At 39.4% G+C, this 23,702-nt stretch overlaps 1 protein-coding gene across 5 annotated transcripts in view; it reads right to left on the reverse strand.

Annotated features, from left to right (window-relative positions):
• Positions 1-1,570: 1,570 nt before the first annotated feature.
• Positions 1,571-23,702, reverse strand: part of MAPKBP1 (mitogen-activated protein kinase binding protein 1) — a 149,396-nt gene continuing 127,264 nt past the window's right edge. For 2 of the 5 annotated variants that reach the window (XM_078391337.1, XM_078391338.1), the window contains 11 exons: positions 23,276-23,424; positions 22,474-22,523; positions 21,208-21,444; positions 19,640-19,809; positions 18,105-18,241; positions 16,604-16,783; positions 15,208-15,283; positions 13,850-14,151; positions 12,072-13,115; positions 7,693-7,781; positions 1,571-6,296 (listed from right to left, as the gene is read on the reverse strand). In XM_078391337.1, coding sequence (XP_078247463.1) covers positions 6,000-6,296; positions 7,693-7,781; positions 12,072-13,115; positions 13,850-14,151; positions 15,208-15,283; positions 16,604-16,783; positions 18,105-18,241; positions 19,640-19,809; positions 21,208-21,444; positions 22,474-22,523; positions 23,276-23,424 — 2,731 coding nt within the window. In that variant the 3' untranslated portion in view covers positions 1,571-5,999. The remainder of the gene's footprint in view (positions 6,297-7,692; positions 7,782-12,071; positions 13,116-13,849; positions 14,152-15,207; positions 15,284-16,603; positions 16,784-18,104; positions 18,242-19,639; positions 19,810-21,207; positions 21,445-22,473; positions 22,524-23,275; positions 23,425-23,702) is intronic. The other 3 variants (XM_078391343.1, XM_020793724.3, XM_020793723.3) reach the window with 2 other exon arrangements.

Consider the following 23,702-nt stretch of genomic DNA (forward strand, 5'->3'; position numbering starts at 1 on the left):
GTACTTAGGTGCTGTGTTGTTTTGCTTTTGTTAAAACCGCTGAAGCAAGACTAAAACAGTTAACCATTTGAAAAATTTGGAGGACTGTGGTAGTCTGCCTTGGTTTAAAAGATGGACACACAGATGACATCGCAGAGTGATGCCTACTACCTGAGATCCTTGGAAGCAAAAAATATTTAAAATAATGCAATAAATGAAATTAAGCAGTTCTACAATGCCTTTAGGCTGCAGCTCTATAGCAGCTTCAAAGCCCACCCTTGTTGTCCCTTGCCTTTAATAGTATTTGAGATCCTTTCAATTGTCTCTTTTGTCTTTAACCCTTTGGATATTTATTACACAATTTACCTATTAGTTCAGTTGCTGTTTTACATTACTTTCTGCTTTAATTCTAAGAAAAAAGATTTTAAAGCATTCATTGAGATTATATACAAAGGGAGAAAGAGATCTAAAAGTTGGGCATAGCTAAGAACAAAACAGTTCAGTTTAACAGAGACTTTGGAAGACTTCAATGCTGAAATATTTCCATTTGCCATCATTACCTACTTACCATAAGAGGAGGACCACAAAAGAAATTCCCAATAGAACAGCTGCTTCTCCTGCTGCTGCTAGTCTTGTTATCTACTGCAGCAGCATATACTAGGATATAAATAAACCTTTCAGATCTGTAAACCTTTTCTACTCTTGTCCCTTTTTAGTATTTTATGCTCCAGCAATGACCCCAAAGAAAGTATGAACAGTCTCAGTTCACACATTTTTCCTGCCTGTTGATCCTTTCTTACAGGCTACCAGGCAAGTTTGACCTATTTATTGTTTAACAAGGTCATTGTAAGCCAGCTGATAGTAATACCTAATGACTTTATAACTTCTTGCTTTGAGATGAGATAACAGAATCAATGCAACTAGTTGGAACTACAGTATATAGTTGTACAATTTCCTTTGAGCCAAACAAATGTATATTTTGTAGTAAGGGACTCCCAAAATGTCTTGCCTTTCATAGGAATGTTGTGCAACTCAATTGTTCACAATCACTTAAGACAGAAGCAGACATGGCAGACAACCCTTCCTTAGAAAAAGGAAATTCTTAAGAACTGAAGTTTATCTAATCTCCTTGAGTTTGCAACTTATCTTGCTTTGTTTTGAGAATAGTCTTCAGAACTTAAGTATGAGATTCCTTTGAAGTCTGATTTCTTAAACACAAACGTCTGTCTGAATCACTTCTCTCCAAAACTAATGAATTTTCAACTCTAATGATGGGTTACTTACGTATTATGTCTGCTTCTGCCACCATCCACCCATTACTGTGCTATTATGCTGGTATGAAATTTTCTGGGCAGATTCACACTAACATGATGGCTTGATGTGAAATTTCTATGGTTTTCTAATGAAAGTTGTATCCAGGGTGGCTGTTCTGTGATGGTTAATTCAAATGTTCAGATCAATACTTGAAGTCACATCCATTAATGATGAACAGATAGCCCTCTCCACTCCATTTCCCATCTAGCATATGCAATTCAAATATTTTGCAAGCATTTTGAAACTAGCCAGTGCCTCAGCAAGACAGTAGCATGAATAAAATTGTAACAAAGAATCACACTTTTTATTGAAACTATTTAAGACCCAGAGTACAAATGAATACAGAATTAAAAACAGCCCCAGCAAGGTGGCTCACAGTGCAAAAACCCCACAAACATAAAACAATTGTTTCAAATAATTAAAAAGTTTTTTCCAAAAAGGTTCTCTTTTTTTTAATTTCTTAAAGCCAAGGTAGAAAACACACGTTTATAAATGAACAAAGTTTCAGGTTTGCTACCTCCTTTTAAACAAGTGGAGAACAGGAAGGTGTGTTGAAATAACACAGATTTTAAAAGGATGTGACATGCTTGAGTAGACATGGCTTATTCCTAAGGTTGCTTGTCCATGCATCACTGTCTGTGATTTAGCTCCAGACAGCCTACAGCTAGAATGTTAGGTATAAACAGTACAGGATTTTGAATATACTAGTTGTAATCTGCAGAAAGATTTTTTATCTGAGGAAACAAGTGAGGAATGGGAGGGTTTGTTGAAACAACCCAGTACCTGAAGGGCCACATGGCAGGTATTCTCCCTTCAAAAATGAGTGTTAGTACCAGATACTAGGAAATCCAGCTGCTGAATCTGGGTTTCTCTGAGTGACAAGATTGCTCTAAGATTAAAATTTTCTTTAGGAAGAAATATATTTATTTGGGAGAAGTGAATGGGCCTTACTATTAGAAGAATATTTAGAAGAAAACAAAAGGGTTAAAGGAGCCAGAGATAGGGAGTAAAGAGCAAAATGTCCACATCCAGTAGCACCAGTTACATATACTGCTGGTTGGCATTAACACAGCTTTGTTTCCAAAGCAATAAAGATATGTTTCTGTAGAAAAATGGACAGCCCGTTCAAGTGTGCAGGTATTTTCTTTTTTAAAGGATCCCCTTTAAGAGAAAAGCAGGATATTCTAAGAATGAAATTTAAACCACACTGCTCAGAAAACAAAGAGTTGACATGAAATTTGGATTCTGTGATGGTTCCATATTTTTATACTGACTTTTCTGAGCTGTCTTAATATAGTAAAATTGCATGCACACATTTTAAAAACTAAACAGAAGTGGGCCAGATTCAATTACTACATGCAATTATATTTCTCCGTCTTGCAGATGTTGAGATTTTCCTAAAAGGGGACATCTATAATGAAGACAATAAATAGGCATGCAATTCAAAACAAAGAGTATAGTAGCGAACATTTGATTATAGTCTTACAAAAATATTTCTTACAATGCGCCGAATTCAATATTTGAGCCATTTGCTATAAGTAGCAGCAGAGTGCCTTCCATGATAAATCATTTTTTATACTGAAGTATTTTTGATAAATAAAATGTACTCTTTTATCCTGCATCCTCTCAGCCATGGCTTCTAATGGTACAAACTTGGGGGAAGCTAGGAATCTCAGTGGAAATTAACCAGCTTGGGTAAACTGACTGGCCTTTGATATTCGTACATCCTCAGAGTCTTAACCATGGATACAAGTGGGAAAATAAAGGATAACACCAACATATCTTTTCATCTTTTAATTTACACATTCGTTCTGAGTTCTGCTTGCTTGTACTGCCTCTCTCCTATTTTAGAACCATTCCATCAGTATTTTGCCTTTCGAGCTCACCACATTCCTTGCCCTACTACTACATTTCTAGAAGTCTTGCTTATACTCTTTAATGCAATGCTAGAAACTATAGGCCCATCCATACCTCTTTACACATCTACTTACTCAAAACCACATAAAACTACTATTCTAGTTCACCCTCAGACTCCATGTATTATTTTCCCACTTGGATCCATGAAAGTGTACTCAATTTCAAAAATTTTTCCTGCTGGAAACCTTGGTTTGACACTAATGTGCAATTTATTTGATATTGCCTTTCATCCACGACAGTATCAGATAAATCATTACCAAGTGACTGCTGAAGTATCAATAGCATTAAGGTACAGTCTTCCAACATTTTGCTTCTGATCCCACACCAGTACACAGAGGGACTTAAGATTATCTGAAGAACCTCTAGATCTCCCTTTTTCACACCATGGGCATACCCATGTTGGAAATATGGTTCATTACCTGAATGTTTGTGTGTATCAGAATAATAAAGTTTCCTGAGCACGAAAGTATTTCACAGTATAAATGTGAACAGGGAAAGGAAGGTGTTTTGCCTACTAAGCCTTTTTTCTGACATGTACATGAAAAGGAGATCCATCCTGCTTTTTGATTAACTTATGTGCAAGAATTGTGGGGATTACTCCAGCTGACAATTCCTGGCAATCAGATTCCTCTGCCACAGGTGCCAGCTGTGACCTTGACCTACTCCATGCTCACCTGCAGATGGAAAACACTAGGAAATCTCAATTCTGGTGAGTGCATCTTAGCTACCATTCAAGTCTGTTCAGAGAAATAATGTGACCAAGACAGAGCCAGAAGTATCTGGGACAAACATGCTGAAAATGACTAAAAACATCCCAAGTCCCCAGCCTTGGAACTCAATTAAAGATGGTGGGCTGGCCAGCCAGCCAAGACGAAGTCTGCTTTGCAGGCCCCTCGGCACTGAAGCACCACAAAATGAGAGCCAGATAAGAAGGTGTGCACTGCAGTTTACCAGGCCTGTGAGGCAGTGAAGCACAAAACTACCATGATAATTTCAAAAGTACAAGACAGGGGTGGGGCGGATAGGGGACATATTCAGAAAGCACTATATCAATAATGCCAGACATCCACACTGATAACAACATATGTACCTGCTCTCTGACCAGAGGGAGTAGCACTAAAAAGTTAGTAAAAACATTTTTAAATGGTTTTACTCAGTATCAGCCAATACTTTGGGAACAATATAATGCTAATAATTCATTGCATAAGGAATTGTGCTGTGTTTGCGACATAAAAAAAAATACACAGAGGGAAAGAGATAAAAACACGACATAATAAATTAAAAAATATTCACATCTTCCTTCCAGGAAGGGAATTTTCTTTTCTTTTCTTTTTTTGATTAACTGAAAAAGATCCATTCTTTTGTACTTTATTTGAAAAACAACAGCACCAATTGATATAGAAATTGGAGCAGTTGGACAAAGTGTGGTTGTCACTGAACACTATTACATACAAAATTCCCACCCCACTGACATTAAAAAAAAATCCTTCCAAAAGATTTGTTATGGAAAAAAGGAACAGAGATGGTTACATCACAACAGTCTGCATTTGCTGGCCTCTCACACTTAATTTTCTGGTTTTAGCCATAGAGACAAGCCAAAGGAATCACCCTCTTGGGATATTAGATACATCTTATGATTTTTGCAAAGAGAATTTAATAACACAAGACTGTCCTCGATAATTGTTTAAATTCATATTACAGTGGATTCAAAGCTATAAATAAAATCTGGAACTATCCTGTATGGTATATATGCTCACCCTGTTCCTCAAGTTCTACATTCCCAAAGTCAGAATCTTCCTAAGACCCAGAGCAGAGCCCAGTATGCATCTACATTTGAGCAACACTAATAAGAGCTTCGTAACAAATGTGGACAATTCTTCTTTTTCTTCTTTTTAAACCTTTGGGATCCAACAGGAAGCCAGGTGCTTATGTTGATTAGAAATACTCCTTAGAGTTTATATAAAACCTGAAAAAATGCTGAAAACTTCTTCTCAAAAAGCCAATCCATTTGCCAATAACCATGTAACAGATCTCCAGAGCTTGATCCAAAGGATTCACTGTCCTGTAGAAGTAGTCAATATGGATAAAGCATGGCTCTTCTTTAAAATAAAAAGCAAAGCTGAGAGAACAAGACTTTGTAAATACATAAATACAAAAATACCCTATACATTGTAAATCCAGGTATAAGGGAACAGATTTCATCAAGGCAGTGTTCACTGGAAAGTAGTTGAATCATCTTACCTCCTCATCTACTAGTACTAGTAACAAAATTAGTCTTACTAGACATTGTAGGAAAGATGCAGAAATAGTTATGGCTACGAAGTGCTCACAAAAGGTTTTAGAGCAACACTCACAAAAATAAATTAATAAATAAAAGATTTAATAGTCTGCATAAACAGAAAGAGTGCTGCAGGGGAATGATTGGGGTCATCTTGATCTCTTTCTGTCATGTCAGCAGCTACAGGTTGGGCCACAAGTGGAGTGCTTTCTGGTTGTTGTTGTTTTGGGGGCGGGGACTAAATATTTTGTCTATGAGAAATAGTTTTCAAAGAGGTTTGCGTAGCACTCAAAAGTGAAACAGTGGGGCTCAGAAAAATTAGTACTGTGACCAGCACATTTCAAAAAAAAAAAAAAAAGAAGACAAAATAACTGTTTGTTGCTTTAAAAAAATCCCCATAAAAACAAATAATAGCATTCATTCAAGGCTTCTGCCATGAACCTGACCCATGAAATGGATTTGTGTGGGGACTAGTGTTCTATCATAAGCTTATGTTGATTAGAAATACTCCTTAGAGTTTTTTATCCATACGTCGCTCAACAGCTTGTAGCAACAGCTCCGAGTACTGTTCCAACAAAGCAAGAGTTTGCTCATTTCCAAAATGGCGTGGACTGGGTAAAGCAGAACCACCTCCCTCAGCCAGTGGCATTATAACTGTCTCTGGTGGCTCCCCCAATGCTTCTTTCTCTCTTTGCATCTGTTTCTCATCCTTCAGGGAATCCAGCTCCTTTTTCATCACAGAGAAGGTATCCATCAGGAGGCCAGCAATTTCATGTTTGTCAGCTGAAGACTCCGTATCAGCAGAGACCTAGAAAATAATCAAGGGGTGGTGGTGGAGAAGAGCAGTTAGGCCTTCCCAAGGGCATCAGTCTGGCATGTCTTGAAGGCAATGGGTTTGTTACAAAGAGGATATGCACACTACAGAGTTATTAAGAGTTTGATACCACTTCAGCTCTTGTACCACTGGCTCATCCCAGAGTCATTAGTCTGGCGGAATATTTATAATTTTCTGTTTCAGGTTCTACTCCACTCTCTTGAACTACAGCACTACAGTTCTCTAGCAGGGAATTCTGATCATGTACAGGAATCTTTTTGTGTCTGGCAACACATATCAAATCATTTGTAAAAACACCATTCCAGTCACTTAATGCTCACTCTTGTACTGACTTGATTCTTGAAAAACAGTCCACACAAATGCATCTCGTTGCACCTCTAAATGGGATTTCAGCTCAGATTTTGGCAGTTACTAAACTACATGTTAGTTTAACTGAACTACAAATACATAGCATGCAACTGCCGCTCTACTGTTTCTTTATCTGAAAATAAGAGTAGCTTACATATCTCCCTGATGTCTCCCTCCCCACATGTGGGAGCTTTAAAAAAAAATCTTCCAGTGTCAAAGGCTTTCCCTCACCTTTTAAAACTCTCCTTCCCTCGTGAGTACAGGGAAAATATCTGGAGGAAGAAAGATTTAAACCATCCTTCCTTGCACATGACGGTCCCAGCCTCAGCCCAGCCCCTGTGCCCTTACTTTTGGAGAGAGAAATACAGTACTTGCATATGTAATGTAACATTAACCTGGCCCCGTATATGTTGTTAATCAGGTCCTACTTTTAGGGTACAATGGTACACTGAACAAAAGCCATGTGGACATGTGAATTGGATTGGTCTACAGATATATGGCCTCTGGAATGGACTACTGGCTTGCAGAATGACCTGCCCATGGAATGGCATCTAATACTTAAAGCCAGATTCTTCTGCTTTACACTTTTCATTTCATCATTACATTGCATTGTGTTAGACATTCATTGATTTTCCTTTGATTTCTTTTACATTGTGCTTGAATTTAATGGATCTTATTCCCTGTGTACCTGCTGTAATTTAAATAAATCTTCAAATTAATTGCACTTGTAAATAGCCTCAGATCATGTCTGGTTACACCATTCACTCACTGGGGCAAATAAAATACCTCGTTTTCATTTATAAGAAGAGTAAATTCTATACTAGATTACAGCCTGTAGCTATTGAATAGCAACAGGATGGTTACTGCAGTTACATCTGTAGACACAGATCAAAATAGGCACAGATGTATACTTCTGAATGAGTATTTAGAGGACTTGTTGCTGACTTCCCTAATATAGTCAATCATATACTGTATAAGTATCATATGTTAACTGACAACCTGGAATAAAGAGGTAACTTACCAGATGGTATAGATGAATAGCTTTGCGCATACTGTCTTGAAGCTCAGATACAACGTGCTTGCACTGCTCAACACTGACAGGAGAGTCTCCTGTAAGAGATAGGGAACAAGACAACACAGGTCCTAAGCCATGGACCTAAATATCATTCCATCCTTGCCCACTGTCTCGCTAGGAGACAAACGTCCTGAAAATGTAGCCATTACATGAAAAATTGTAAATAACAATGCAGAAATGTATGTGGTTTTCTCTCTCCTCCCCACTGCCACCAAAGTGATTCTGGACTCTTTCAGCATGTGGATCAATTTGTTGCACATTCACAATTTTTTTATTTTGGCTTTCTCATTTCCAGCCCTTGCTAAGCACGTCTAAAACAAAGATGATTCATTCCAGATAATGCAGTGGCTCTAAAATTAAGCTTGTATAAGTTCCTATGGATAAGTACTTATGGATAAGACCTATAATACTGTACTAATTCCGAAATGATGAACTATCTTTTTCTGGTGAGAAATAGAATATTCAAATAGCTATTCAGCCTCTCTGACCACACCAATAAATAATAATAATAATAATAATAATAATAATAATAATAATAATAATAATAATAATAATAATAATAATAATAATAATAATAATAATAATAATAATAATAATAATAATAATAATAATAATAATAATAATAATAATCCATGAGAGTGGTAGCCTGCAGAAATTAATGCCACATGCCTGCACCATGTGGAGTTATATCACTCAACTTATTCCAGATTCAGGAAAATAAATGTATGTATGTATGTATGTATGTATGTATGTATGTATGTATGTATGTATGTATGTATGTATGTATGTATGTATGTATGTATGTATGTATGTATTTATTTATTTATTTATTTATACCCCGCCTATCTAGTCGAACGACCACTCTAGGCGGCTATCAGTAGAGAGGCTGTGCACAGTACCTCTGTACCCAAGGCTCTACTGTATTCTTGCCTCTTTACAACTGGGGAGGATACCCCAAACCATAATACCTGCAGAACCACAGGCTAGACTTTGCTAAGGAGAGTAATGCTTCCTTTTAGAAAGTAAATTTATGTATTTATTTAAAATAGTTTTGGCTGGCCTTTCTCCTAAGAAAGGACCCAAGGTAGCTTGAAACACAACACTAAAGCTAAAAACAGTGAATTCAAAAAATTAAACACATTAAATACATTAAGAATGTTAGGCAACACAACAAAATGCAAACCATCTCATTGTAAATCGTCTCCTAGACAGCCTGTGTAGGAGACTATAAATCCACGTGCAATAGTGTACCAGAAAATGTAATCAAGGAATAGTTGTGCTGCAGCTTTCAAATGTTAGGGACTCTTTGGCCGAAGCTCTGATAGTAGCGAGCCCACACCAAACAGGCAACAGAGCCTAACTAGGTATTTTTTTCTATACAATAATCTTTTGCAGTGAGATGCAACATATGGAGGAGGGAAGATTAACATTACATTATTGTCCTTCAGTTATTAGAAGGAAAATAGCTTTTTCTCCTGAGCTGCTGTTGCATTAACCCAGTAAGGTCTAACAGAAGGGGGGGGACACTTTCAGCTATGACGTCCAAATGCAACTTCAGAGAAGTTCTTGGGACGGTGCATTCCAGCAGTTAGAAGAGCCAGAAACATATAAGCATATTTTAGTTTAAAGTTGTTCCTAGCAATAATGAGCTTTAAGGATAATGTTTCAACTGTTTATGAGGAAAACCCCATTAAAATGGGTAATTGTTAAATGATTATATCATGGCCATCTGGGGGAGTCCAGAAGGCTTGAATGGTATGCTAGGATAGTTAAATTTGGCCCCAGGGCCAGAGGTGACCTGCCTCTGCTCTAACATATGAAAGCACACACTGATTGACATATAAACAGAGACACACACACACACAGAGGTATGATTTAACTTTTGTTACTGTCCTGCTGAAAATCTAGGGATAGTCTTGTATATCCCATGCCAAATATGAAGCAAAGCAAATAGCACCAGCTAGCATTTCTAAATCCATGTATTCTTCATAGTCTTGTTAAATTATAGTGTGAATCATTGGCTTCATCTATCTTGTTCTTGCTAAATAAGAAAAGTAATCAATCTCTTCTCATCATCTGGGGACATCTCCAATGATTGCTATCCATTTACATTGCCGCTGAGATTATTGAAAGCCAGCACCCAAAAAACATGGAGCAGTTGGTGAACATTATTTAATCGTTGCAGGTTCTTGGATGAATGAGCGACAAAACTTCTGAAGCCGTGAAAATGTACTTTCAGACATGACTATAAAATGGGGGCCACTGGAAACATATGTCTGAGAGGATTTTCCTCTCAGACTGAATGCACAGTGTGAGGAGTAGTATGTGCACGCCTCGAAGATGGAAAAAGACTGAAAGCAGATGTGTTACGTAACTTTGTGCCAAAGTTACATGCAAGCCAATAGCAAAGCAGAATGTGAGATGTCAGTCCCCTATCCCTGCCCTCTAAAACTGAGCAAAAATTGTGCTCTGTTCACCGGATGTTAACATAGTTTCTTGTTAGCCACAGGACTGTGCTACATAGTTCATTAAAGCTCATTAAAGCAAAGCCTCTTCAAAGTATGAGCTTAATGCTTTTTTATGATAATGATACTTTATGAGAAAACCATTTTTAGTTGACATTTGTCTTTTTTAAGCAATATTTTGGTACATTATTTGTTAATTAATGTTTTCTATTGTATGTTTTTATTGTGTGTTAACTACCTTAGGGAGGTGAAAAATATCAGTGTAATACAGATTAGTGAACTCCTTCCACCCAGTTCTCCTCCCCTTACTTTATCAATATGGGATGGAGAAATGATGAAGCAGAAACTGACAAGATATGATTCACAGGCCACATGCTCCCCTCAGGACCTTTTTGCCACACACACCTAACATTCACAGAGTACTTATACACCCCAACACTTTTTGGAGGGAAAAATCTAGTGACTAAAACGTGTCCTTCTGCCCTGGAATGTCCCCAGGAGCCATGGTTTTCAGATACTCTAGAAAACCCAAAATCAAATATGGAAATATACTATGCCACACACTTCCAGTTTGATTTTTAAAAACTTAAACAGAAAATTTTAGGCCCCTTGCAAGAAAGTGATATATTTCATTATAGTAGAGCTTTAAATCCCAATGCTTATTACCGTATTTTTTCTGTGTATAAGATGACCCAAAGTATAAGACGAACCCCCCTTTTTCTAACCCCAAATTAGAAAAAGCAGGGATCAAAGGGCTCCCTTTTTGCTAAGCCCCGCGCCTTGGCAAAAGGCAAGGAAAACGGCTGTCAAAGTGACTGCTGCTTTTCCTTGCCTTTTGAGAAGGCACGGAGCTTAGCAAAAAGGAAGGGAGCAACACCTCCCCTTCCTTTTTGGTAAAGCTGCCTTGCCTTTTGAGAAGGCACAGAGGTTAGCAAAAAGGGAGCAATGGCTCCCCTTCCTTTTTGGTAAAGCCCTGTCCCTTCGCAAAAGGCAATGGTGAAGAGCTGTCTTCCGTGTATAAAACGACCCTCAATTTTTCTCAAATTATTTAAGGAAAAAGTATCATTTTATACAGGGAAAAATACGTAAGTAACCCAATTCATATGATCTGTGATATAAAAAGACTCAAATGGCTTGTGAAATTGTTTTTTTACATACACAGTCACCAAATGCAACAGAAAGGTGGAAGAATTCTATAAGGAAAATCGACTATGTGAGGAGATTTCTGTTTATACAGATGGCCTCATCTCTGTATCACAAATGCCCCCAAAATCTACTCTTAAAGCTTTTGAAATTTCCATAGCAGATTTTGGGGATGCACGAGGGGCCACAGACGGAGGCAGAATACATTTTGTCAGGGGCAGTTGTTCCACTGACAGATACTGTTGGATTTTACTGTTGCCAATGCACTTTGTATCACATTGTGCCATTACAACCTCTCTTTACAAAATGAACCCCTAGAACTTATTCAGTAACAGCTTAAAAAAACTCAGAAGAGTGAGAATTTACTGCTATTTGTTGCAGGCTGAATTATCTTCTCAGCAACAAACATTACAGAGGTATTAAATAACTCAGTTCTTCCAGCTAAAAGTACCATTTTAAATGTACACCTAAGCAGAACTGGTAGCTTTTAACCATTGTATCTAGATACTATATGCCATTCGACAAGAGGCAACAGCAAAGATGGAAACATAGCTTTGAAGGATCAGGCAACATACTCTTGTGCCATTCTTACACCCATCTTGCAAGCAGGAAATAGGTGTGAACTACACAGTTTGCATGCACTAAGACAGAACACAAGATAAACAGGGAGCAGAAACTGAGTACAGAGATAATGAATGTCAGGCTGAAATGTCTCACCATTGAAAGGATGGCTTATGGAACGAGACAGGTGCAGACAGGACGAGACAGGCCAGAAGCTGGACGTAAAGAAATGTGATGGAAGTGTGAAGCGATTCACAAAGACAGGCGACAGTAGGGGAAAGAAGATTAGAGACGGATATCCGTGCACACCTGAGTCCTCTGCCAGCGCTGCCACAGTTGTTGGAGAATTTGGCCCACTTGGTTCACAAGAACAAAGCTCACGCTGATTATCTGGCATGCCACCAGGGCTGGCAGCTTTCTCTCTGCATCCATCTGGCGTTTTCACAGGAGACTTTGGAAGCAGGCGATCTGAAAACTCCTCCAGTTTGGGATTAGCTGCTCCTGGTTCAAGCTGGCCTTTGGTTTGCATCAATGCCTGGTTCTCTTTTAGAGTGCTGGTGTGAGGATTTGCTGGAGAACCAACGGCTTGGCCTTCTGCCTTGAAGGGCCATCCTTCTGTAGAGGAGTGTTTCTTTTTACCAACACCAGCAGGGGAGTGGGGAGGCTCGGATTCTAGGTGTGTTTTTGATTTGGCGGTTGGTGAAAAAGAAGCCAATGTTGGTCTGTCGGGCAAAGGTTTAGGGATGTCAAGGATCAAATGGGCACGGTTAGATGCTAACTTGTTGTGAAAGGACTTCGGCGATGAAGTGCTTGTGGCTTGCTGAAGAGCAGGTTTCACTGGGCCATTTTCTTTTACAAGGCCTTTGTTTTTCTCGGTGTCGCCTGCAGGACTTAATTGTTTCTTTTCTGGTACTTGTGGAGTAACTTTCACCTCAGTCAGATTCTCTGCAGAGTCACCAAGGCATAGATTCTCTCCCATGGATACACTACGGGACATCTTGGCCATGAAGCTAGTGGTGGGGCTCATGTAAGACTTTGGTTTCATAGCTTTGCTGTCTTTGGTTTGCAGAGGATTGGAGCCATCCATCTTCAAGAAAACTGTAGGCGACACCCGACAGTTATTTGACCTTGGGTCCTTGTCACCTACCATTAGCGTTTGAGGACGCTGCCTGGCAGAAGGCATCACCCCTGGGCCTTTATCTGTAGAAATGGAAGAAATAAATGGACACAACCCATACAGAGCAATTTGTGCAGAGAGATTTAAAACAGCTCCAGCTTTTAAGCATAATTATTTTCCACTCAGCTTTGAGCAGCAGTAAAGTGACAATAATCACGGAATCATTCTGTGCAGCAACTTCACCTTATAGATAGTCTTCCTAAACACACTACTGTCTACATATTAAAGATGAGAGTAGAGGTGATATAATATGTTTGATTTTGGAAGGTGTAGGTTATTCCACCTAGTATATGCAACAGTATTTCTTCTTTAGAATGAAAAACAGCCATCTGGTTTATGCCTGTATGCAAAGCACCACACATAATAAGAGCATAGCCTAAATTATAAACAAATCACACATCTGCTATAAATTGAGAGAGATCTGCTATAATTGTCCTGCTGAAGAGGCATAAAAATAAATGGCAATGTTTCTGGTTTTGGTCTGTCTTTCTGCCAAGCAACATGCTGGTCAACTACTTAAAATGGCTGATTTTGAGAGGATAAGCTCCTTATTCTACCAGTAAAAATGGAAATTCGCAATTCCTTTTGTTCTGTGCATTTCCAGCTCACCCTAACCCAAGATATTCAGATACCTCTATGTTCGCACACATACAGGCATCTGAGCTGGAAATTACTTGTTCTCCTCTCTAAGGCTGGACAGGTTTGTACGACTAGTCACTCTTGACTATTTCATCACAGTATCAAACCACTTCCTTACCATTGTGAACCAGGTCATGAACTGATTGGGATTTTCTCATCACCACTGACCCATCACTATCTGGGAAAGGCCCCATGGATCTTCCCGGGCCTCTGCTGATCTCTAAAGCAGGCTTCCTCTTTCTTTGCATATAAAGTGACCTAAAGGAATTAGTATCATTTTGAAAAATGCCATTCTCTATGGTTGAATTCTGGTGCTCAATCCCATTTTTCAGAAGATCAGCAGAAATGTGTTTTGGCATGGCAAGGCCCTCACTTGACTTCCGATCCAGCACTAGATTTGATGAAGAAAGTGATAGCTGCCTGCAGAAATAAAGACAGGACAGAATATGTAAGGTTGCAATACTGTTTCCCGTTTAAAAAACAAAAAACAAAATAGCCTCTGTAACTGGTGGTTACAAAAACACAAGACAACTCTAAAAGTCAAAATTTCTTAACAAACGGTTTCCCCTTGGATGTTAACAGAACAATCAGTAGGGGAACAAAGACTAGTCATACACAAGACCACTATATATGATAGGATTTAGTGAAAGAGGGAAGAAAGGGAGGTTCCAGTGAGGGAAGAGAAGCTATAGTTATAACCAAGGTACATTCCTCTCCATTAAATGTCTTAGCTGATCTAAATCATCTCTTTTGTCCACATGGGACATGTGTGTCTACTTCCCAGGATTGCATAATGAAAAATCTGCCTCTTTTTCTACCTCAAACCCCAAAATTTAACATTAACCTGAAGGTTTTGGCAAATAGTTATGGCTACTCAGTATATCTTGTACTTCTCTTGGAAATATCACAAAAAGCTCTATACAGCCGAACATTCATAACTACCCTTTCTCCAATTCACAATTTGATAGTTTTCCCCAATCAATTCTATCAAGTAAAAAAGGTTGGATTTTTTAAAAAGTCATAAAATTCTCATGCAGTGTTTGGAGCTCAGTCAGTTGAATTTGCCAAGGTAAGGAAACCAGATTAAAGCTGATCAGTAAAAAGAAGTGAATAGTATGTTTTTTCACTGTCCAAGTTGAATAAAATGCAAAAATAAATCAAAGTGCATAAATGGTGAAGAGTAAATGAGATGGCAATGTTCAGTTCTTATATAAGCCAGATTTTATTTATCTATATTCTCCTGAAGTTTGCTGGAAGACTGAAGAAAGAAAAGTAATGACAACACTCATGATCAAACTCAAGAAACTCTGGCCTTCATCCTATTAAAAAGAGGCATCTAAAAGAGGCTGGAATCTTCATGAAAGTTATCCACTTTGCTAAGAGGCGCCAAGATCAGGATGCAGAAGATTTGAGATTGTCCTGTCCAAGCCAAACCATAACCAGACTATCCAGCGCTGAGGAGCAATGAGAACCTACCTTGCAGCTGGGGTCTGGGATAGGAAACGAGAAGAAATACTCTTCTCTGTTCTCTCCAAGTTCCTACATGAACCACCTGCCAATTAAAAAGAAGACACATGCATGTTAGTGGGAAATGACACCTCTTCTGATGTGGCATTTCAGCAAGAAATGTTCATTGCGTTATGGAGATGGTACATGTAAATCTCTAAAGCAGTGCTATACTTTGTTGCCCATACATCTTGTCCCTGTGCATGTTCAGTCATAAACCTTGCTAGATTCTATGGGACTTATTACTACATAAGCATGCATGTGACTGCAGACTTTATGCATAAAATACCTGAGGCACGATTAACCTATGGACATATGCTCTCAGTTTAGTCCCTATGCACATTTAAGATATGAAATTGTTATTAAAACCTAAGATAAGAAAAGCCCCAGATAAAAATACAGGAAGTGAGGCCACATAAAGTCCACACTCTTTACAATGACTGGCAGAACCTTGCTTTCAGATGGATTTTCCTCATGGACCTAACTGGAGAAGCTGGGAATTCAACCAGGGTTTTCTGTGGAACATATATGCTCTACCATTGAACTGTGACCATTTCCCCCTAACATAACCCTATGAAACTGTTTACCACAATGTTAAGGAACATTAAACAATATTTCCTGTTTAGAACTAACTGTCAGTTCAGTAATCCCTTTATTTACCAGTATTTCTCTTCTTCTAATGCTGCATATTACTAAATATGAGAAACTATCCTATCTCAAACTATACATCATATGAGACTCTACTTGGTATATCCAAATATGGATGAAAGAATGAATCTTCACTATTGTTCTCTTTTGCTTCATAATGTTTTTAACCTCTCCATAGCCAGAGGGCAACTGTACAAGCCAGTAGTATCACAGATGGGTGGGATCCTATGACAGGTGTTAGTGAGATTACCAATGCTAGCATGTTGCTGTGTCTCTTAAAGTGCTATATTTACTGTCAGTATTATGCAAACCTTTATGTTTTAATGTAATTGTCACAGCCTGCACCTTTAGCTATATTTGGTCATCTTCAAGGTGCCACAGGAGATTGCTTTTATATTCCTATTGTCCACTATAGTATTTGCACTGCCCTATTCTTCCACAGTGAGGGACTGCATTTGCATTTGATTCAGTGAGAAAGCCAATCACATCAAGCATTTGGCAAGACGGATGGACATCTTCTAGAGAGCCTTCATATAAGAACACAGGATATATTTACTGCTTGCAAGAAATCTGGCAGATTTTTCTACACTATTTCTAATTCGCCCTCCTTATCCTCTGTTAGCACAGAGGGCCCAGAAGGAATTTTGCAAGAAACTAATTTTTGGGGGGGGGGGGGACACAGAGAAGACAGGATTCTCCACTAGCATTGCAAACATACCCTTATCACCATCACTGGCTAGAGTCTCAAAATGCTGCTTGAGGAACTTCTCCTGATCTGGAGTCCTGGGGGTGTCTCCTTCCAACAATCCGGTGCTTATGTCCTCCTCCTCATCTTCTCCCACCTGTTCATCAAAGTCTGAGGTGCCATCCACGCTGAGAGGTTCTGTACTCTCAGAATCTGAAATGGAAAACACAACACAAACAAGGTTTATACAATAGACTTCGATACAAGGACATCTGCAAGCGGGATCCGAAGGCCTTAGGAATGGATCTCAACAGATGGGAAATCCTGACATCTGAGCGTTCAGCCTGGAGGCAAGCGGCGCATCATGGCCTCTCCCAATTTGAAGAGACCCTTGTCCAGCAGGCTGAGGCAAAGAGGCAGTTGCGAAAGCAGCAAAACCAAGGAGCTGGATAGGGACAGATTGGATTTGTCTTCAGTGTGGAAGGGATTGTCACTCTCAAATTGGCCTTCTCAGCCACACTAGACGCTGTTCCAAGTCCTCGATACAGAGCACGATACCATAGTCTTTCGAGACTGAAGGATGCCATCGAGAATTGACACATGTGGGAACTGAAGCACGGTATCAGCCTCTCATAGGAAGAGCTGTTGGATTCTGTTCCAGCAGCATGTTGCCAGGGAGTGGGGAAGAATACTTCTTTTCTACTTTGCACAGCCTCAGAATTTCCCTATTGTACTCAATGGCATTAGAGCAGGGGGTGGGGAATGTATGGTCCCTCCAGGCAGTGCTGGAGTGTTATCATTAGCTATTGTTCCTTTTTATTATTTGGTACTTTGTTACACTTATATCCCCCTTTCCTCTGATAAACTCAAGATGCTGTATATAGCTGTCTCTCAAAACAGGAGGACGTGGTTGGAAACAGGCTAAAGCTTTCTTTGTTTAGGAAAGGTTTAGCCTGTCCTTGCCACAATCCCAAGCCAAACTAGAATATTCATCTTTCCATCCTTTTTCAAAAGCATCCATGCTACTCCTTTTTTCTTGAACAGGGTCATATCTAGCACAGCTCCAAAATATTATGAGAGAGGAAGGGAGAGGGAGAGGGAGATAGCAGGAAAATTAATGTAAGGCTGACAGAACTGTAATGGAAGGCAAAGCACCTAAAATGGGAACCAGCTCAGGTAAAAATTGACTTGCAAGTATCTACCATGCTCAAGTAATGGGTCCCAATTCAGGGAGAAAGGCAGCATATGATGGAAATATATAAATATATTTTTTAAATGCCATTCAAGAAGAGGCACACTACAGTTTATGGAGAAAGGTGGCATCGCCCAATTTCAAACACATGAAAACACTGCAAAATCTTTTCAGATGGTGTGGCTTCTGGCAGCTAACCTCACATGGGCTTGACATGTTATTTTCTCAGTTTCCTCTACTTTATTCTTCTTATACCTGCTAAATGACGCACTACATGGATGCACATTTTCAGAATGATGTAGATGGCAAGTCCAAATGAAAAAAATTATTCAAATCTCTCACCTTCATTTGGACTCGACAATCGGCTGCTACTGTAATCCATGGAGCAGGCGCTGTCAGGGCTGTGTTTGTCTGGGCACCCATTGCTGTTGTACGCTCTACCTAGTTTCCCATGAGGAAGTGCTTTTACCTGGAACTCACTGTGAAAGGGGGGAAGGACACGGTATGAGAATCAGAGCTTTCATTTCCTCTTTTTTTTAAAAATAAGTGGACACTGAAAGACCTTACCTGTAATAACAACCTTCCTTCATTGTGAAGTAACTATTAAAGCCTAAATTCTTCACCATTTATGCAAAGCTTTCATTTCCAAAAAATTGGACAGTGATATTTTGACTATTTTGCTTATGTTCTGTGTTGTCAGTTTTACTCAGATGCTGGTTCTCAGAGACTAAGCCAATGCTACTCTTATTACAGCTTTCCAACACTGCAGGAGAACGTTCAGTTTTGTTGAGTAAAATATTTAGTACATTCTGTATCTTCCTCACATACCAATAAGTCATGATTTAAGAGACCATCTGTATGGTGTCTTAGACTTAAAACAACCACCTTTGCACATTATCACGGTGTCCCTTACAGATAAACCAGCCAATGAGCAAACACAGCAATTTTCAATCAGCAATTTGATACATCACCGTAACAAATCTTGCAGTGAGGTCCAGCAGAATGTATGTCAGCTGATGCCCCACACATTTTCCTTTAGCTTGATAAGTAGACATAAACATCTTAATTACTATATTTCTACCCAAGCATGAAGACTACTATTGTTGAGTATATTATTTACTCACACTACTCAGTCTTTCACAAATTATGTAAGCAGCACATCTGCGGTGCTGTCCAGAGTGCACCTCCCTCACGTTCTAACTACTCTGAAAAATCACATCCTGCGTCGTTTAAATATTAGAATTGTAACACTGAATACCTATCTGAAGCAAAGGGAGTGGGGAAGAGGTGGGAGGGCAACTAATGGTTTTGCCTTTAAAAAACACTGGAATGCAATAGCTCAATGCAAGCACATCCAGAGCCCACCATTGCATTTTATGTTTATAGGGAATGGAAGGAAGTGTAAAATAACTACAGTGAAATTTGCTGTAAGAAAGAAACAGGGATGTCAGGGTTAAATCTTAAAAGGGTGAGGTTCATGGAAGGAGACTAGGGAAAGTATTCTCTCCTGGTTTTCTCTTTGTTACCACCTGAGTTTTCCAAGTCATGTTATTAGCATTTCCAAACACCCTCTCTGTTTTGGTTGTTTCCAGGAGAGGGTCAAACAATTTCAACTAGACAAGGGTGAAAGAGAACAGAGAACAAGAGAGAACAAGAGACCCACAAGACATTCATCCAAGGAGAAATATGACACAAGCAAATACTAGTTCATTGGGCCTCAGCTCACTATATTCCCAGAATTACAATCCTTTAATAACTCTTCATATGTAGCCAACAACAGGCTACCTCATCCCAATCATCAAATCATTAAAACTGAAGGAGGAAAACAACAGTCTAGGCAGCTCAATTCAAGATACCAAAATGAATTAAATTTTGACCTGCTAATGTCTGTAGGGTGAATCTCATCTTGTTCTGGGTAAATCACACATTCCTCGCTCTCTGAAGGCTCAAGTTCCTGTGGGAAAATTCCACCTTCACAGGACACAAGCCGAATAATTTGGGGTCGAACACAAGGCTGGTTTTCCTGAGGAGCTGTGGAGCTTCCAACCTGTATAACAAGGTAGAGGTGAGCCTTGTTGCCTTTGCTACAATAAAACAATGCACAATATTTTTTGCCTGACATGTAGAAGAAAAACTGTAGCTAACAATTTAGGAAATACATGAGCTAATCTATTGGTCTTGCTCACATGCTCCTCCAGCTACTGCATCTCTTCAATTAACAAAAGTAAAGAAGAAAGAGCTTTCTCATTTACTCATACTTCTATAGTCATTCAATAACAGCAAACATAGGAATGTATTCTCTAAGGCTTTCACAGCCAGGATCCAGTGGTTGTTGTAGGTTTTTCGAGCTGTTTGGCCATGTTCTGGAGGTTTTTCTTCCCAACGTTTCGCCAATCTCTGTGGCCTGCACACAAAAGACTAGCTAACGAGACTTATCAATCACAGTGACAGATTATCTCCCCCCTTATCACAACAATACACCCATAACAAAAAAGCACCCTGATCATCATAATCACACAATATCCCGAAAAGGATAAAAAGCTGATCCCACAGCTACAAATACTCAACTATCCCACACATTACACCAGAATACAGAGGTCTAACTCCTGTACTTTGAAGATGCCGGCCACAGAGACTGGTGAAAAGTTAGGAAGAAAAACCTCCAGAACACAGAAAAACCCACAACAACCAAACATAGGACTCACGACTACTACGAAGGTACCTTAAAACTGAGCATCTCCTATCTGTGGCCTCATACAGTAATACCCCAGTTAGTGCTGAGGAAATAATCCTGGAATGTGGAGTGCTAACCAAAATATCAGTAAAAAGTAAAAACATTATACTTTATAGGACTGGTGAAAGAGTGGAAGAAGAAATGAGAAAGAGGGAGTGTGTGTTGTGTGTCAGGGGAAAAGAGGCCTGAAAGGTAAGATAAAAAAAAAGGAGCTGCCAGAGCTGGCCCATACATTGGGTGCTTTTGACTCTTTTACCATGTGAGAAGGGGCTGGTGAGGAAGAAGGAGCTATGGGAGAAGTCCTGAACAACTGACCACTTGCTTGCCTCCTTCTGTATGTGCTTGTATATGTGTGGGTAGTATGTGTGTTCCAGTCTGGAAGACTGCATGTGAAAGGGAGCTGAGGGAGGAGGCAGAAGCAGAGAGACGGAGAGAGGAGATGGAGAAAAAAAATGGGCAATTTGTCCCAATCAAAGAATGATTGATGGATGGACTCTTGAGAGGGTGATGAAAACATGTTATAACAAAACAGTGTTAAACTGATGTGTTAAGCAGGGTATTTCTGTACATTGCTCCCCTACCAACATAGTTTCAGTTTTATGACAGTCTGTAATAATCTGAATTTCATGAGGTCACCAAACTTGGTGTAAAACATAATCCCAAACCCCTCCCCCATATGATATATTCCAATGATATCTTCTCATTTCTTACATTATTGACACACAGAGAGAGATCAGGATGTTCTTCTTGGTCATCCCCAACGCTGACTTGAGAAAGGGAATCGTGACTAGCAGAACGGGAGACTGAGAAAGACTCCAGCTGGCGTAAATCAAGCATGGATTTAACTGTCATCTCTAGGCTGCTTGTGGGCTGGGACCAGCGGCCACGCTGCCGAGGTGCCTTGCTCATAGCAGTCTCTGAACCCTGGATCAATGCCATTTCTTTTGCCTAAGATTAAAAAAAAGGCAGTTTAAAATAAACCGGCAAACCAGGGTCTTTTAAAAATGAACTTGCTCAGAGAGTCATATTGCTCCAAAACAATGAGGGAGGGAGGAAGAGGGTGCATTTTCAGGCTCAAGACCAGGCCAGAAGAATCAACATTCATCATTAGAGCTAGGGAATGAGATAAGAGCCCCATTTCGGCCAAAGGGGGAAATTGTATTATTAGAATTTAAACATTAGTCATGTTTTCAAAAGGACATGGTTTCCATACTCCTGATCCAGTCCTGGGGTATCTGAAAGACTCTCAGAAGAATGGGAGACCACTGGGAGTAGGTGATTTCTCTATATTTTTCTCGAACAATGACCTTGGAGCTGCTGAGGAGTTACATAATCTAGTTCTACTGCATTTATAAATAAAGTATGTCCATAATGGATATGGTCTAACACTAACTAAGGCGAAAAGTCTCTCATACACTGTTTGTGATGCGACTAAACATAAAGACAGACAGTGGGTGGATTAACCTATCACCCTCAGAGTATGGCACAGGCCTTCTTATAAAAACCTCAGCATCAGTTTCATACACTAGAATCATTCTATTTACCACTATAGCTTCTGCACTGAATAAGCTTGTCTTAGAATGGATGGGAAAGTGATGTTACTGATGTATAAACAATTCATTTTTGGGGGCTGTTCTTATTTGAAGCAGGCAAACCACTCAGAACATGTATCTTATCAATGACAACCAGCTTTCTAAGAATAGCAGTTCCTGCCTTGTGTAAGAAGGGAGCCAATGCAAAAGTAACATGAGAACACCTATTTTCACATAATGGACAATGACCTGCAGACAGATACTGTACTAAATGAAGTGTGCTAGATAAGTTGAATCCCCTGACGTATTGTCAATTTATTCTAAGAATGCCACAACACAGAGAAAATGGCATGTCACAGCAACACATCATGCATCTTAGGACAAACTAACTCCATCTACATCTATCCACCTTTCAGTCATTTCTAAAATGTGTATTAAAGCTCACCCTCCTCATTTCCCAGTGGGATAAACTTCTTGAAAGAGAAAGGTCTGAACCTAGGAGAAAAACCAGAACAGAGCAGTCAGATTCCAATACATAAACCTCTTCTGTTTTTTTCATTCCCTGCCTTCAGTTCTTCATGCACCCAACACCAAACACGGAACACTTTATGTTTAGCTATGTACAAGAAATCACAACCCACTTAAAATTTTTTTTTGAAGAATGATTTGCTTTCACTGAAATGTCACTAAATACACACAAAACACACACAGAGTTGCATTCCTCTATTTAGTAAGCTAATTGAGTAGCAACCTGCTTAGCATATGTATGATTCCCTAGTGGAAGTGACAGTACCAATTTACATTTCAGCTCAGCAAACACCTGGGATGTCAACTGTGCATGCAAACCCTAGGCACACAGTCATACTCCTAATTCTTCCCACACCCTCCGAGATGGCTCACAGTCATTATCTGCCGTTTTCTCTCTACATATAGTATATTATTCCCAAGGGCACAATTTTTTTGGAGAAATACTTTGTGAGATATGGCAGTAAATGGGTGCACTGCAAAAATTCTCAAAAACTCAGTGTTCCTCCACATGTTGGTACAATTATGATCAAATTTCTGTCTGGCGTCCTGTGTACTGGTGGTCCATACAACTAGGCCTATGCAACTCCATGAAAAATGTCATGAAGAAAAAAATCAAGAAGTACATCACTGTGCAAACCATCAGCAACCCTCTCCAATGCTTAATTTTCTCTCCACATTTATTCTTCTTTCCACGGCACCACCCTCCTTTCCTCTTTTACCTGAATCCCTTTCAGTGTTGCAGCTGGTCTGCCTTTGGAAGGCTTGCAGACCATGTAACTCATCCTCATCATTCCCTTCATCTTCACCATCTTTCTCGCTGTCCGATGAGAGCACCGGTGCAGATGAGAGGACAGAGGCTGATTCATGCCTAAAAAGCAGAATGAAAAGGAGAATGTTCATAAATTACATGATGAACCACACAATTCTTTATCCAAAACAGTCTCATATGAAGCTCCACGACTCAAAAAGAGGATGTCCAAACTGGAGAGGTTGGGAGGCAGGAGGAATTGAATGTTAAGTCATTCAGAGACCTATCTTAAAATCGTATTGGTAGGTTAGAAACACATATCAGAGCTGGTGATTAAGACATCTTTTTATTTGAAACATTACCACTGCCAAGCCCAACAGCAAAGCAAAAGTAAGAAA

This window comes from Pogona vitticeps, chromosome 1, assembly GCF_051106095.1.
Source record: "Pogona vitticeps strain Pit_001003342236 chromosome 1, PviZW2.1, whole genome shotgun sequence".
Classification (NCBI taxonomy): Eukaryota; Metazoa; Chordata; class Lepidosauria; order Squamata; family Agamidae; genus Pogona; species Pogona vitticeps.